The 13,678-nt window shown below is 35.7% G+C and overlaps 1 protein-coding gene across 5 annotated transcripts in view; it reads left to right on the top strand.

The window, feature by feature from the left end:
* LOC591753 (formin-like protein 3) overlaps positions 1-13,678 on the top strand; it is a 67,149-nt gene that overhangs the window by 37,780 nt on the left and 15,691 nt on the right. For all 5 annotated transcript variants that reach the window (XM_030984420.1, XM_030984421.1, XM_030984419.1 and 2 more), the window contains exons 8-24: positions 623-769; positions 1,309-1,425; positions 2,221-2,358; positions 2,798-2,869; positions 3,423-3,491; positions 3,917-4,100; positions 5,155-5,295; positions 6,051-6,142; positions 6,749-6,920; positions 8,178-8,305; positions 8,634-8,702; positions 9,350-9,436; positions 10,001-10,069; positions 10,489-10,569; positions 11,493-11,619; positions 12,312-12,412; positions 13,329-13,493. In XM_030984420.1, the coding sequence (XP_030840280.1) occupies positions 623-769; positions 1,309-1,425; positions 2,221-2,358; positions 2,798-2,869; positions 3,423-3,491; positions 3,917-4,100; positions 5,155-5,295; positions 6,051-6,142; positions 6,749-6,920; positions 8,178-8,305; positions 8,634-8,702; positions 9,350-9,436; positions 10,001-10,069; positions 10,489-10,569; positions 11,493-11,619; positions 12,312-12,412; positions 13,329-13,493 (1,959 nt within the window). The remainder of the gene's footprint in view (positions 1-622; positions 770-1,308; positions 1,426-2,220; positions 2,359-2,797; positions 2,870-3,422; positions 3,492-3,916; positions 4,101-5,154; positions 5,296-6,050; positions 6,143-6,748; positions 6,921-8,177; positions 8,306-8,633; positions 8,703-9,349; positions 9,437-10,000; positions 10,070-10,488; positions 10,570-11,492; positions 11,620-12,311; positions 12,413-13,328; positions 13,494-13,678) is intronic.

Here is a 13,678-nt window from a genome sequence, read left to right as displayed (position 1 = left end):
GTAAGTCAAGTCAGATTCTCAGAACCCAAACGATGAAATGAATTAGTCATTGAAAAACAAAGAAATAAGCAATCGGCATCATGATTGATTTAATGAGAAGTAAAATGGATTAACTTTAGATTGAAAGAAAAATGTTTTAGAGCCTGGTCTGAAGCAAGTAGGACAGTGATGCAATAACTTATATTTATATTTATTTATTAATTTTATTTATGCTATCACACCTTTGTGAGGATTACTATTATGATTAAGTGATGGCATCGCTTTCATTATGTGTATGATTATCCTGAATTAAAAAAGGGTTTATTGATTTAGCCAATTAGGCGTACTTAATACGATATCACTGTGGATGTTGATTTATTTTAACGGGGACCTGTTAGTGATGAAGAAAACATTGATAAGTGGATTTTTATTAAACGACGACCTTTTCAAACTGTAATAAGACCCCCTTTCGAGTATCTATAATAATAATAATATCTAAGATTCATATAGCGCTGGTATACAGATACAGTTTCTTAGCGCTTTACAAAACAAATCTATAATAAAAAAATACTTTTTTAATTGACTCTGGCTGTTAGACAGGATATCCGTACATGAACCAGTTTTATGCCCTATTTATATCCAGGTTTTGATCGCAGTTTGTGAATCAAGAGACGGTCTGAACCGAGTGCTTACCGCCTTGACTAAGTTCCGAGTGAAGATCCGTGAGAAGGTCCGCTTCTACGCCGTCACTCAGATGATTTTCCTGGAGAAATCGAGGGTAGAACTGGTGGTAAGTCTTCTCATTCTCGTCTTCAACGAGGGGAGGGGAGGGGATGAAGTCCTCATTAATAGGGGCGTCACTGAAGTGCGGAGGGGACTGTCGGAATTCTCGATTTTTAGAGTACATTTATCTTTCGACGCCCCTGCACATGCAGACGTGGGGAATTAAGATCTGATTTTTTTTTTACTGAAAATTGTTATTAAAATAATTACTCATCAAATTAAGTCGAATATACAGCAGAGTTGAGGTGTACTGATAGGCCTTTTCATCGATAATACTGTTTTTTTTTAATCAATTACATATTTCATGACGATTATTTTACGGCGACGATCAATATTGAAAACAAATTGCTAGACTTGCAAGAAAATAGTATGATCAAAGTGTATGTGTGGTTTAAAGCATAAGCAATAGTTTTCTTTTATGCAGTGTCGAGATAACTTTTATTCATATTTCGCAATGCAATCGTTCTTATTGTTTGAAGAACGACGCAACAAGCGTAACAGAATATAAAATGTGAGAATATACCCCTTTTCTCTCTCTCTTTCTAGACGATTTGTCTTCGATTTATCAACACGATGCTTAGTTCTACCACGGACATGAATAGACGAGTCTACTTGCAATATGAGCTGGAGATGGCCGAGTTCAATCCAATCAAATTAGAAAGGGTAAATAATTCTCTTCTTCGATTAGTATTTCATGGACCCTCTCCTACTTATTTCTGTTTTGCTACTATTAATATCCTCGTTTTATACGAATCTGTTTTATTGATTTAAAGAAGATAAACTACAAACAAAATACGTCCTTGAAATTCACATCGTAAACGCATTTTCTTTTTTCTTTTTTTAAATCTATGTCTGTTCATGTTTTTTTGTAATTCTTTTTTTACATACTTTTTTATCGGATCCAATTTTATTGCCTATGCTGTACTTCTTTTTTTGCTCTTTTAATCTTCTTCCCTCAATATTTTTTCTTTTAAAGGTAGTGTATCCCTTTTACAGCCAACATCAAATTCTGTAGAACTTTGCAGAAATTACGAATATTTCACGTATGTCCTATCTGTGGGTCTGAAAATCAGACTATTTAATTAAATGAGCACGCTCGCTAAATTCGATTCGATAACTGACGGTCGTTATTTTCCGACAAAAAAAATATTTGCAAGCCCTTTCTAGGACCTTTAAGATAAGCACAATCACACAAATAAAATAAAAAATAAAAAAAGATAAACAATATCGAAAGGACTACGAAATCTACGTACGATCAACTTTAGATTGCCTTTTGAAGATGTTGTTGTTGTTTGTTTTGTTGTTCAGATGATGTAATCATTGTGAGTAGACGAGGCAATCGAAATTGCCTAGTTTGATTTTCTGACAGATTTTGCGATCATGTTGATAGCAGTGTAATTTCATTAGTCATTGACTCTGTTCATAACGTCTTCCTTTTGACTTTTTTTTCCTATGTAGATATATCGTCTGGAAGGCGAATTGCCGCCATCGATCAAATTGGAGTTAGACGCATGGCACAGTCGTTACATCAGTATTCAAAGACTTCAAGAAAATCTAACGACAATCGAGACAAGGAACGCTCTGTTGAGAAAAGAGGTAACCGTACTGTCAAGAAAAATGTTTTAAAAGAGAAGATTTTAGATATAAATAAAGATTCCGATATGATTTTTTAGTATCAACTGTAGGTTTTTTTCAAAGACATCTTCTGGAAGTCTGGAATGACTCCTGCTTTCAGCTAAACATTATGATAGGAAAATAGAATCTCGACCCATGCAAAAGTAGGTTCTCAGTTTCGAAAACTGAATGAAAGATGATAATAATTTTTTTAAAGGAAAATATGATACTGTTTAAAAAGTTATTATCTTTGGTTACAAGAAGCAACGAAATGAAAAGAACACATTTATGTGAATAATGTGCGTTATTGATCAAAGACTATTCGGACTATCTTTTGAACATAATCTTCGGGCCAATTTTCTATGTTTTGAATAGGGATCAATAAAAATATCTTAATCATTTTCTTCTTTTTATTTTACAGGTTGACCGACAAGGATCTCGCATGTCAGACTACGAGTATGAGAACAAGGCGTTACAAACCAAAATTCTAGATGTAAGATTCAACCAATTTTTCTCTCTATATAATTTATCTTGTGTAATGCTATATCACATCAATGAACGAAATTTTTTAGCAAACAATATATTCGTTAATATTTATTGGACCAAGTGAGTCGGCTATAAAATGATACTTGATGATGGGTGTTTAAAAAAAATGAAGGGAAATTGGCTTACCTTTGTTTTGACATAACCCGTTGATAGGTCAATCATTTATTATGAACTGCCTCATATATTCATTTATTTATTGGTACAAACCAAAGGGTCGGATTGATATAATAAATACATTTTCAACATGATTATTGGTAAATTATGAATATAATTCAATGTAGATCATAAATACAAAGAACATTACAAATCATTCGGGTATATCATATTACAAGTAAATAATTACAAGAAAAAAGGAGACAACATAAACTTGAATAGAGAAGAAAAGGGAGCAAGAGAGGTGAAAAGAAAAGAAAAGTAAAGACATATCATATGAGCCCCATGTTTGGTGAGATATATCGAGATCCGTATAAAATAAATTACTGTTTCCTCTCATTTCGCAGCTCGCTTCAAGGTCAGATGACTACAGGGACAGGGTCAACGAACTCCAAGACACCATCGAAAAATTGACGGTAAGACATGAATGATCAGATTATGATTTGGATTTATTCATCATTTTCTGATAATGTGATAGATCTTTAGAGGATTATCATGGAAACACAAGACTTGGCTGCACTAACATAAAACTGGTTATATTTCAACAAAAGTACTTGGAAATGATAAGAGATACCAAGAATTTTTTTGTAAAGACAATTCATAGTTCAGAGATATGAGTACAAAGTGGGTCCCATCTAAAGAAGGAATTAACACTTTGGAAAACTACAGGTATAGCTCCATGTCAATTTAAACAAAATAACAAGATGCTGCTTCGTAGATGTGATGATTCTCTGGATTCACCTCTTCCCGCGAATTCACCTTCACGTTGTGTCCCTGAGGATGAATACTGATTGGTACTCTTAACATATAAACACACATTTCATCTTGGTCTCGTTTGCAGAGGGAATACACCAAGAAGACAGGGCAGCATGCGGAGAAACAGTTCAGCAACTTCAACAGCCTGATGAAACCTCTGGAACCCGAACAGGAGGGCGACGAGGTGACCGTCATCATCGAACCTCAGAAGACCGGGGAAAGGAAACTCGAGAGGAAGAAGTCGGTCCTCGGTGACAAGAAGAAAGAAAGTAAGTTTGAATCCCTCATTGTTTTTAAATGCATTTCCTTACACATGTTTTTATTGCATTTAGAAGAGTTCCCAAACATGTTACAGAAGGCCTTCATTCTTCTTTTAAATGATTGAATAAACGAATGAATAATTATATGTAAAAATAAATATCAGATACATGTAAATATAGATAAATAAATGCATGAAAAAATGAATGCAGAAATAAACAAGTCGATAAGTAAATAAATGAATTTTCATCTTTGAGAACTTTTTAGTTCTTTAATAGATTTTAGCCCAGGCAAATGAAAAAATATGACTTGTATTGCTTGCTGCACAGTTTTTGCTGTGTGAATCTTGCGGGCCCGTGCGTGTATGTGAGTAATTGGGTTTTTACAGACGTGTATCAATCAGATATGATTATTTACGTTTGGGCACCGACCTTTAACGTCATCATCCGAAAGACGTGACTCAGTTTCGAACCTGCGTTCTCGGCTGAATCAGTTACCTTGTTCTGTAACCGGCAAAGTACCTTGTTACCTACCTTGTAAATAAGATGTGTACTTATGTTTTTCACACTTTTGGTCCCAGCCCACCCCATTTTAATCTTTCAAGTAATGCCCTTGCTCTGAGTCTCTTTTCGATTAACTTGATATTGATGAAGACAAAAATTAGGTGAATGACAGACAACATTCTCTCTGACGTCCCTATGCCAATTTGTAATATGTTCCCATCTGCTTCTGTTAGCAAGTTTTGTGCACATTCTTATATGTTATTCATTGTTATCTCCTGCCAGTGGAGGCCAAATTTCTGTGTTTTTTAACGTGGACAATAAAATATGAATCTGAATCTGAAGTTCTATTTGGTGATGAGCTTCATTTTACATTAACGATATTCATGGTTCCTACTTCAGTTATCGGCTGTGTGAATCTTGCGGGCCCCTTGTTCTGTTACCAGCAAAGTACCTTGTTTAAATACTTCCCTTTTAAATAAGATGTGTATTTGTGTTTTTCACACTCTTGTAACATTGTTCAATGAAACATTATTACGAACCTGTTTTGATGCTGTCTTTGCAGTTGTGATTTCCAAGCCCGCAGCGAAGAAGAAGTCCCAGGCACCGCCCCCTCCCACACCGCCACCCACCCCTGAAATACCATCCAGCCCAAGCAAACCAGGCGTGCCCGGCGTGCCCTTGCCTCCGCCTCTAATGGGAACCAGTAAGTACGATGCCCTTTTTTAAATAACGTCCCACGCCCCCACCTCTTATGGGAACCAGTATAAGTACAATGCCCTTTTTTAAATAACGTCCCCTGAAAGCCTAAAGGGTCTTGACCCATTTACTTTTTCGTAGAGCTATAACGCCCTTCTGGATCTCAATTAACTCTCTATCAGACGACTTGTTTAGACGTGATTCTCTAGCTCGATCGTCCATCCACTTCTTGGAGTATTTCAATTTTCAGATTGAATTTAAGGTTTCAGAATTAACTACTCTTTTACATTCTCATGATAATTGTCTCCGTCTAACTTACTTTAAAATATATTTACCTGGTCTTCATGATCTCCCATTTAATTATAGACAATAAACCGCCGATATAACTGGAAAATATAGAACTTGAGACTTTCTTGACACATAACGAGAAGATTACAAGCCAAATTTGAAATGGAACCTCGTTTTTCGGGAGCAGCCAATCTAAACATGTACATTTGTTTTTAGTTTACAAAGAGGTTTATCATAGGAAAGTAATATGTTTGCTAAAATGTTTTTCTACATCTCATACTTGTTGGAGATGTCAACTGGATTATCGATAGACCACAGGCAAACCTGTCTTAGTGGCAACCTCTCTATAAAGACCACCTGTCTCAGTGCCACTTTTCTAATTCCATTGGGTGGCCTTTAATAGACAGGTTTGACTGTGTATATTGTGACAATCAATTAATTTGTAATTTTAATCGCATAAATTATTTTTTTCAGTGAGGAAGAATAGGAACCGACTGATGTCCAAACATGCCTTGCCAATGCTCAACTGGAACACCATCAAAACACCAGGAAATACAATTTTCAAGGTAAAATGCATTCTGTCCTTTTCCTGGAATCTTATTGTATCTGACAATGTACTTTACTTCAATTGCTGCCTTAAACTGATAGTATATATTTGAAAGATCAAATATATTTAGTTAGAAAGAGAGAGAGAGAGAGACGATCGCAAAGACACTAGAAATCAACTCACGAACAATTTCCACACCCTCTTGTATTGCCTATTGCAATCACACTCATATTGATAATGTAGGCTAGCTTATGATCAATTTATCAATGTCATGTTTGCACTTCTTAAAATATGATGCACATGAAGGCTATTGTAGCAGTCTTCGGTAAGTAATTTAATGTATATGTGTATGTTTCAGCAATGTTTCTTTTTTTCTATCTTGAATTCGTATTGCATCGATTCTTTGGAAAACATAATTTCCACTTTATGTGTATAAGAATAAATCAATTCTCAATGACCAATGATCTGTTAATCAATTTCAATCCTGAATTTATCTAAACCATTAAATTAAAATGATTGACTATTGAGTGAATTAAGGACTATGATAATGGTCCAGAGATGAGAGACAATTAGAGATATTGCGATAGTCAAATTTGCTGTTTTTCTTAACGCCCCCATTTTCCAGGTATTGGATGACGAGAATGTCTACGATGAGTTGGACTTCGAGGACTTTGAGAATCATTTTAGATTAAAAGAAGCCTCGGCGTCGACCGCGACGATGGATAAACTTAGAAGAATTCAGGAGAAAGAAGCGCTGAAGGTCCGGGTCGTCGGCGACAATCGCGCCAAAAATCTGAGTAAGAAATTGTCGACGACTGAATAATCATGCTAATTGAGAAGCCTGCATAGTTTCATTTCAACTTTAAAAGATTGCTTTCTGTGTTAACGCCCTTTTGATGATAAAAAATAGTTTAAAATTGTTAGCATAAAGTTTGACGGACAGACTTGAGTCATAAAGCTCAAGCGGCATACATTATCTGTGCCCACAGAACTGTGGACACAGATATCCTCATGGTGTGAGAGTGTCACAGTTTTACAACACAGCAGAAAAGGAACTCTTCTTGTTGTACAACATAATCTAAACACACCTTGAACATAATAATTGTTGTTATCTGTGTGGTTACAATATGTCAACAATTTGATACACTTTGGTTACATATTTAACCAAAGCGTGACCACATGGTAAAGTGTTGAACGCATTTACAATGGGGGCAGTAGGAACACACTGTGTTCGTAGTGTGGCTTTATATGTGTGGCTATCATCCTGCCAATAAAAACTGTTTATGTGCACACAAAACTGTGTTGGACAGATAGAATCATAGCGAGAATGTATCACAGACTTACCACACAGTATAATATATAATCTTTTCATTTTATATATATTCTAAACACACTGTGTTCATAGTTATTGTGGTTATCTGTGTGGCTAAACTATGTAATCAGTTTGATGCACTGTGGTAACAGATTTAACCATAGTGTATCAGCAACACAATGTGCAACCACCCGGCAAAGTTTGAACTCAATCACAATGAGGGCAATGGAAACCCACTGTGCTCATAGTGTAACTTTCTGTATCACGGTGTTACCACAGAGCATAATAGCAAATCTTCTTATTGTATAAAATAAAAACACACTGTGTGCATAATCAGTGTGGTTGTCTGTGTGGCTACAATAGGTTAACAGTTTGATGCACTCTGGTTACATATTTAACCACAGTGTATCCATAACACAGTGTGACCACGTGGCAAAATTCACAATGAGGGCAATTGGAACATATTGTGTTCGTAGTGTGACTTCATGTGTGGCTAGTTTTACACAGTGTACCAATAAAGGATAATAGTGAATGCATTACATTATGACTGCATGATGGAATGTGAACTCTTTCATAGTGTGGACAATGTGAGGACACTGTGTTAATATTTGTGGTTTTCTGCGTGATTTCTATATTCTTTTAATCATAAATCTTACATCACCCCCCCCCCCCCCAAAAAAAAAAAAACGCATCCCATCCATTGTGGCTAACTTGTTTAAATGTTTAATCTTTGTATTTTCAGTCATCGCACAACGTCGGATCGGGTTAGCTCCGAAGGATATCCGAGGCTTCGTCGATCGCTGCGACACCACAGGTGTGCCCGGGGAATATGCCGAAATTCTCCTCAACTTCGTTCCTACAAAAGAAGAGGTAATTACGGTTCGTTGATATTGAATAATGGCGTAACATTTAGACACGATCGCAAAGAATGCAATCTCAGTCGTCTTATCCATCAGCTATCGAAGTGTGTGAACACAACGACGTATTAAGTAATCTGAACATGATTTCTATATGGAATGTACAGTAGGGTATAGAAATTGCCCTTTAATTTATTTCTTAAATGCTTTGCTACCGTGTTTTATTCAGTAGAGATAATGTTTTGGGACCACAAGCGCCTGAACCGAACATTTTGATTTGCGCTGTATTGGTACCTCGACTTTAGCATTGTTATGAAATATATTATATGTTTCGTCCCCAGCTCAAGAAACTGGCAAACAATGCAGATAAATATGAGGAGATGGGAGAGGCAGAACAGTTTATGTTCCAGGTATGTGTTTAATTTATATACATTTACTCTTAGAGGAATAAAGTCAAGTAGTCAACTTCTAATGATAATTGGATATCACTATGGAGGTGTTTTTTGCGTTTGGAATTATATATAGTTGAATAAAACTTTTAAAAAGTATCTGTTCGATTTGGTTGCATATTTGCGTAATAAAATACAGGCTGAGTTGTTCGTTCATTTACTTGTAACTGACACTATTTACATCCCTTATCGTTTCAATTTGTGATGCATAAACCTCTAGACATGAGTATAACCATTTGTATCTAAAAAATGTATTGCTATCAAGATTATCACCTACGTTATCACCAAGCGCAACAAAAATTGTTGTCATTTCATTTTCAGGAAAATAATTATGCGGTAGAGCCGACTCTGCATGTTATTCTTAATACTTTTTTTTCATTGCAAGAAGACGTTATTCTCTCGAATACAATCAAAGCAGTGTATTTCAACATCAATTATACCAAAGAGAATAAACACTTAGTCGATGTCGACGCTTAAAGTTATATGTGAAAACTTGTCAAGTATAACAGTTCTTGTGTAAAATCAAAAATCACTATGATGAACGACAATATTGTAACTGAAAATCCATACAATTCTGATTAACAATGTTTATTTTTCACCATTGATAGATGGCTAGGGTGGACCGATACGAATCGAAGCTGAGGTTAATGACCTTTATGGGCATCTATGGCGAGCTGGTAGTCACACTCAAACCAGTAAGTCTTCTTCTTAATATTTTTGTATCACTCAAATTATTGTGTACACATATTTGGTTGGAGGGTAAAAATAGTAATGACTCTTGTTCCTTTTTTCTTCCTCATTCTGTTCGCCCTCTTTCTCCTCCTCCTCTAGCTTCCTCTTCTTCTTCACCATCATCATCATCAGCATCATCATCATAATCATCATCATCAATATCATCATCATCATCATCATCATCATCATCTTATTCTTCTTCTTTTTCTTCGTCTTCTTCGTTATCTTCTTCTTCTTTTCTACTTATCATCATTACCATTATTTTTTATTCTTTGTATTAATTATTACTTTTAATGCTTTTTCCTACCTAGACATTTCGTTCCTCTTCTGCTTCATATAATTCTTCCATTCCCCCTCTATAAAGCTACAGCCGTGACAGTTTTTGTCATCTATGCTACATAGGCTTGCTCTCTAAAAACGATTATCATTATGAATAAAATGAATCGCTTTAGCTACCGCGTAGCTGTTGTCATTGATATTATCTTCATAATATTATTTTGATTGCATAAATTTCAAAATTATTTCAGGAGATACAAGCGATCGTCAAAGCATGCGATTCCATCGTTACAAGTGGGAAACTAAAGAAACTACTCGAGGTAAGTAATGGAATGGATTATGTAAAGTGATTTCATAATACCTCGGTAATCGGATGAATTCAAATGATTAAACAAAAGCAAACAGAAGCAAATATAAGCAAACGAACGGCACCAGCAAAATATCTAAAATTTAAAATCTCAATTCTCAATTCAGCTTCTTTTGAGTAAATACCATCGATGAAAATATTTTCCGTGGCAAGACGTTATTAATTATATTCTAATGAATGGAATTATTTTAGTCCACATTATGTTTTATGAAATATTAAAGAAGAGATTGGAGAGAGGGAAAGCAGGAGTGAAAGAGATGGGAATGGGAGGGAAATACAAGGTGGGGAGGGAGAGAGGGTGAAAGTGTGAAGGAAATATGAAAAGGGGGTTTGTGAGAATTAACGTCATTGTACTCATTTTTTTCTCTCCAGATTGTTCTAGCGTTTGGTAACTACATGAACAGCAGTAAGAGAGGACCCGCCATCGGATTCAAGCTTGAATCACTACAAAGGGTAAGTACTGCAGAGATGTCACCAAAATCAATCCGGAGATCGGCAAAGCATATTCACAATCAAGCTTAATGTAGGTCGACATAATGGATCATATTTATGTATGTATATAATTCATATAATATGTAACACGGGATTTCATATTATTTTGAGATGATGTTTAATACAGCCCCTCAAAAGTGTGAAGCCAAACTTTGCCAAAGAATTTATGGCAAAATTTCACTTAAATTGTCTAATGGTGTGAAAGAGGTTGTCGTATAGCATACACTTCTGGAAGGATTTTCCAAACAAAGAGGAATATTTTTTCCAATTTGAAGAGGAATATTGATGAAAGCAAGCAAAATTTAGGTTCAGCGTTGTACGCAAAAAAAATAATTATGTGATCTTTCATCGATTTTCGTCTTCATATACATTTATTTGAAAAAATCCTTTCAGATGTGCGTGTTAAATGACATCATTAATTTTTCACATCTTTATACAATTTAAGAAAAAAGTTATCATGTAATGTGTGGAGCTCCCAACACTCTCTTTAAAGAAGGTTTAAAGGTCTCAAGTGAACGTCAATCTCTTGAACCAAACTGCGTGGGCGAGACGCGATGTAATATATGATGTTATGATAAATTCTCCCCATAGTTTTGTCTAGTTGTGATAATGTTGTATTGCATGGTTTAGGCGGATTAGGAGGATTATATATTCCTCTACCTAACAACAAAATAATGAGAAATTAGTAGAAATTAACGCACACAAAACCAGGCGTACTATTATTTCAAATATGTGGTTTTATTCGCTCCATGACAATCGATCTTCTACCAAAATCAATTGATAATGAAAAGTATGGAAGTAAAAGTGGTAAAACGTTATACAAATGTCTATTTTTGCACATGATACTCTAGAGTACACCCTTTATTGATTTTCTGTTTGACCAGTTGACGTTCGTGAAGTCAACGGATCGTAGTCATAACTTTCTCCATTACCTGGTCGAGGCGGTCAACCGATGTTACCCTGACATCAAGGACTGGTACAACGATCTCCAGTTCGATGATCTCAAGTCAGGTATGACTCAATGGCGTTATTCACTTATAATTATGTAGAGTTGGATTAGGAGAGTATGTGGGTGTGGGGGAGGGGGAACGTCTTTGGTAAATCCATAACAAATTTTTTAGATATTTTGCCGGGATTCATGGGGAATCCGAGGGAATTTTTTTTAAACAGATTGGGAGATTGGGAGATGACCGAACCCCATGCATGCTAATGAGGAAAATGTATACACCCTCAGCCCCTTTACATATATATCCTGGATTCGCCACCCTTGATGAGGCTGGTTCTCAAATATAATTATTTCCACAGTGTTATGGGATATGTTATGCCAATTTTTGTTCAATCCATACTTTCCAGAAAAACGCATTATTTAAGACAGAGGATGCAAGGGTCTTTTTTCATATCTGATTACTCTTTTTGCAACTTAGTTGAAAGACTGATGTCTGTCATGGTGACAAAGGACACATCATCTGACATGTATAATCCCTGGTCAAAAAGAAAATTTGCAAGTCCCATTATGGTACCTGCCAAATCATGTCAAAGTATATCTTCCAAAAGATACCAGTAGACAGAGGTATAATCCTTCGAAGCTGATCGCCATGTCCTATGTATTATTTTCATAATTGTTTTATTATTTTGTTGAATACAATTATTTTGTTCATTTTTCATGATTTCTTTTCAACTTATTTCATTCTGTCTTTCTACAGGATCTCTGGAAGCTCTGACAATAGACATCCAAGGACTACGTAAAGGCCTGGAGCTTGCCAAGTTTGAACGGGAAAGACAGATGAACAACCCTGTCATTGGAATATCCTTTACAAAAGACCTTTTTGTTATTCAATGGTCTACAACTTTCAGTCAATTTATTATTATTTATTTTAAATAGTGAAATGTTACATAATCCGAAAGGGATTTTTGTAGGAAATGTAATAGGGTATTGATATTGCTCTTAAATTGATTTCTTAAAATCTTTTCCTGAAATCTTTTCCATAATGTTCATAGAGTTATTCATAATGACCGTCACTGACGGACAGAGTACATATTTTTTTTAAGCGTTGATAACAATTTTACTCTTTCTTATTTACCTCTAAGAAATCATACATACATACATACATATTGGTATTTATTTAGCGCCTTTACGTGCATTACACTCTAAAAAATAACAATTACAAAGAAAACAAATGAGTTTTTTAATTTCTCTTAGAAATCCAGTAAATATAACATGCAACTTGGAGAGCAATAACAAACACGTCAGCCTGTTAGGCGACATAACCCAACATAGATAAAAGGCCTTCTTTTCGATTTGATTAAGGGTGGAATCATAAACGAGAAATCAAGAAGTATACACTTATAGGCGTCTGTGAACGTTTTTCTTTCCAGTCATCACTAGCTCCTCCTTCCTTTTTCTTCTCTTTTACCATTTTAGGCATAAACATGGGGACGATGATTGAGTATTGTGTTCCAATGTGATGTAATCCTCTTCCTCCTCCCCCTTCTTTTCTTCCTCCTCTTCGTCATACTCCCTCTCTTTCTACCTATTCTCTCCTCTTCCTCCTCCTCCCCTCCTCCTCCTACTAGTCCTCTTCCTCTTCCCCATTTCTTTTCCTTTCTTTATTTTGAATCATCTCTCACGTGTTCCTCCAAGAGTCCTGTTTAATAGTAAGTTCCTTTTGACAAAGGTGAAATGGGTATAACACATTCTGATCCTTGACTGCTATATCCACCAGTTCTACATAGGCGCAGCGGACACCATCCACGCCCTCTCGGAGGGTTTCAAGAAGATGGAAGAGATCTACCAGTACACCTGCAAGATGTTTGGTGAGAATGCCGACCATGTCGAGCCTGTCAACTTTTTCAAGCTCTTCAAGGGTTTCAGAGACCAGTATCGGGTAAGATTTTCAATTTGTTATCAACATGGTCCGGAATCCATATTTAAAGAATTGCGGAGCCTGAGCAACTTTAGTCTAAACAAGATTGAAATGTCTTGCTAAGTTTGAACTTAATACTGATGGAAAATCTTATAGCATAAGCCTGGCATAATCAAATCGCTCGTCTGTATTCTGAAGTTGATCAT

The sequence above is a fragment of the Strongylocentrotus purpuratus genome, unplaced genomic scaffold (genome assembly GCF_000002235.5).
Source record: "Strongylocentrotus purpuratus isolate Spur 01 unplaced genomic scaffold, Spur_5.0 spur5_scaffold_14, whole genome shotgun sequence".
Lineage (NCBI taxonomy): Eukaryota > Metazoa > Echinodermata > Echinoidea > Camarodonta > Strongylocentrotidae > Strongylocentrotus > Strongylocentrotus purpuratus.
The sequence above is the reverse complement of the archived record's forward strand: the minus strand, read 5'-3'. Positions and strand labels throughout refer to the sequence as shown.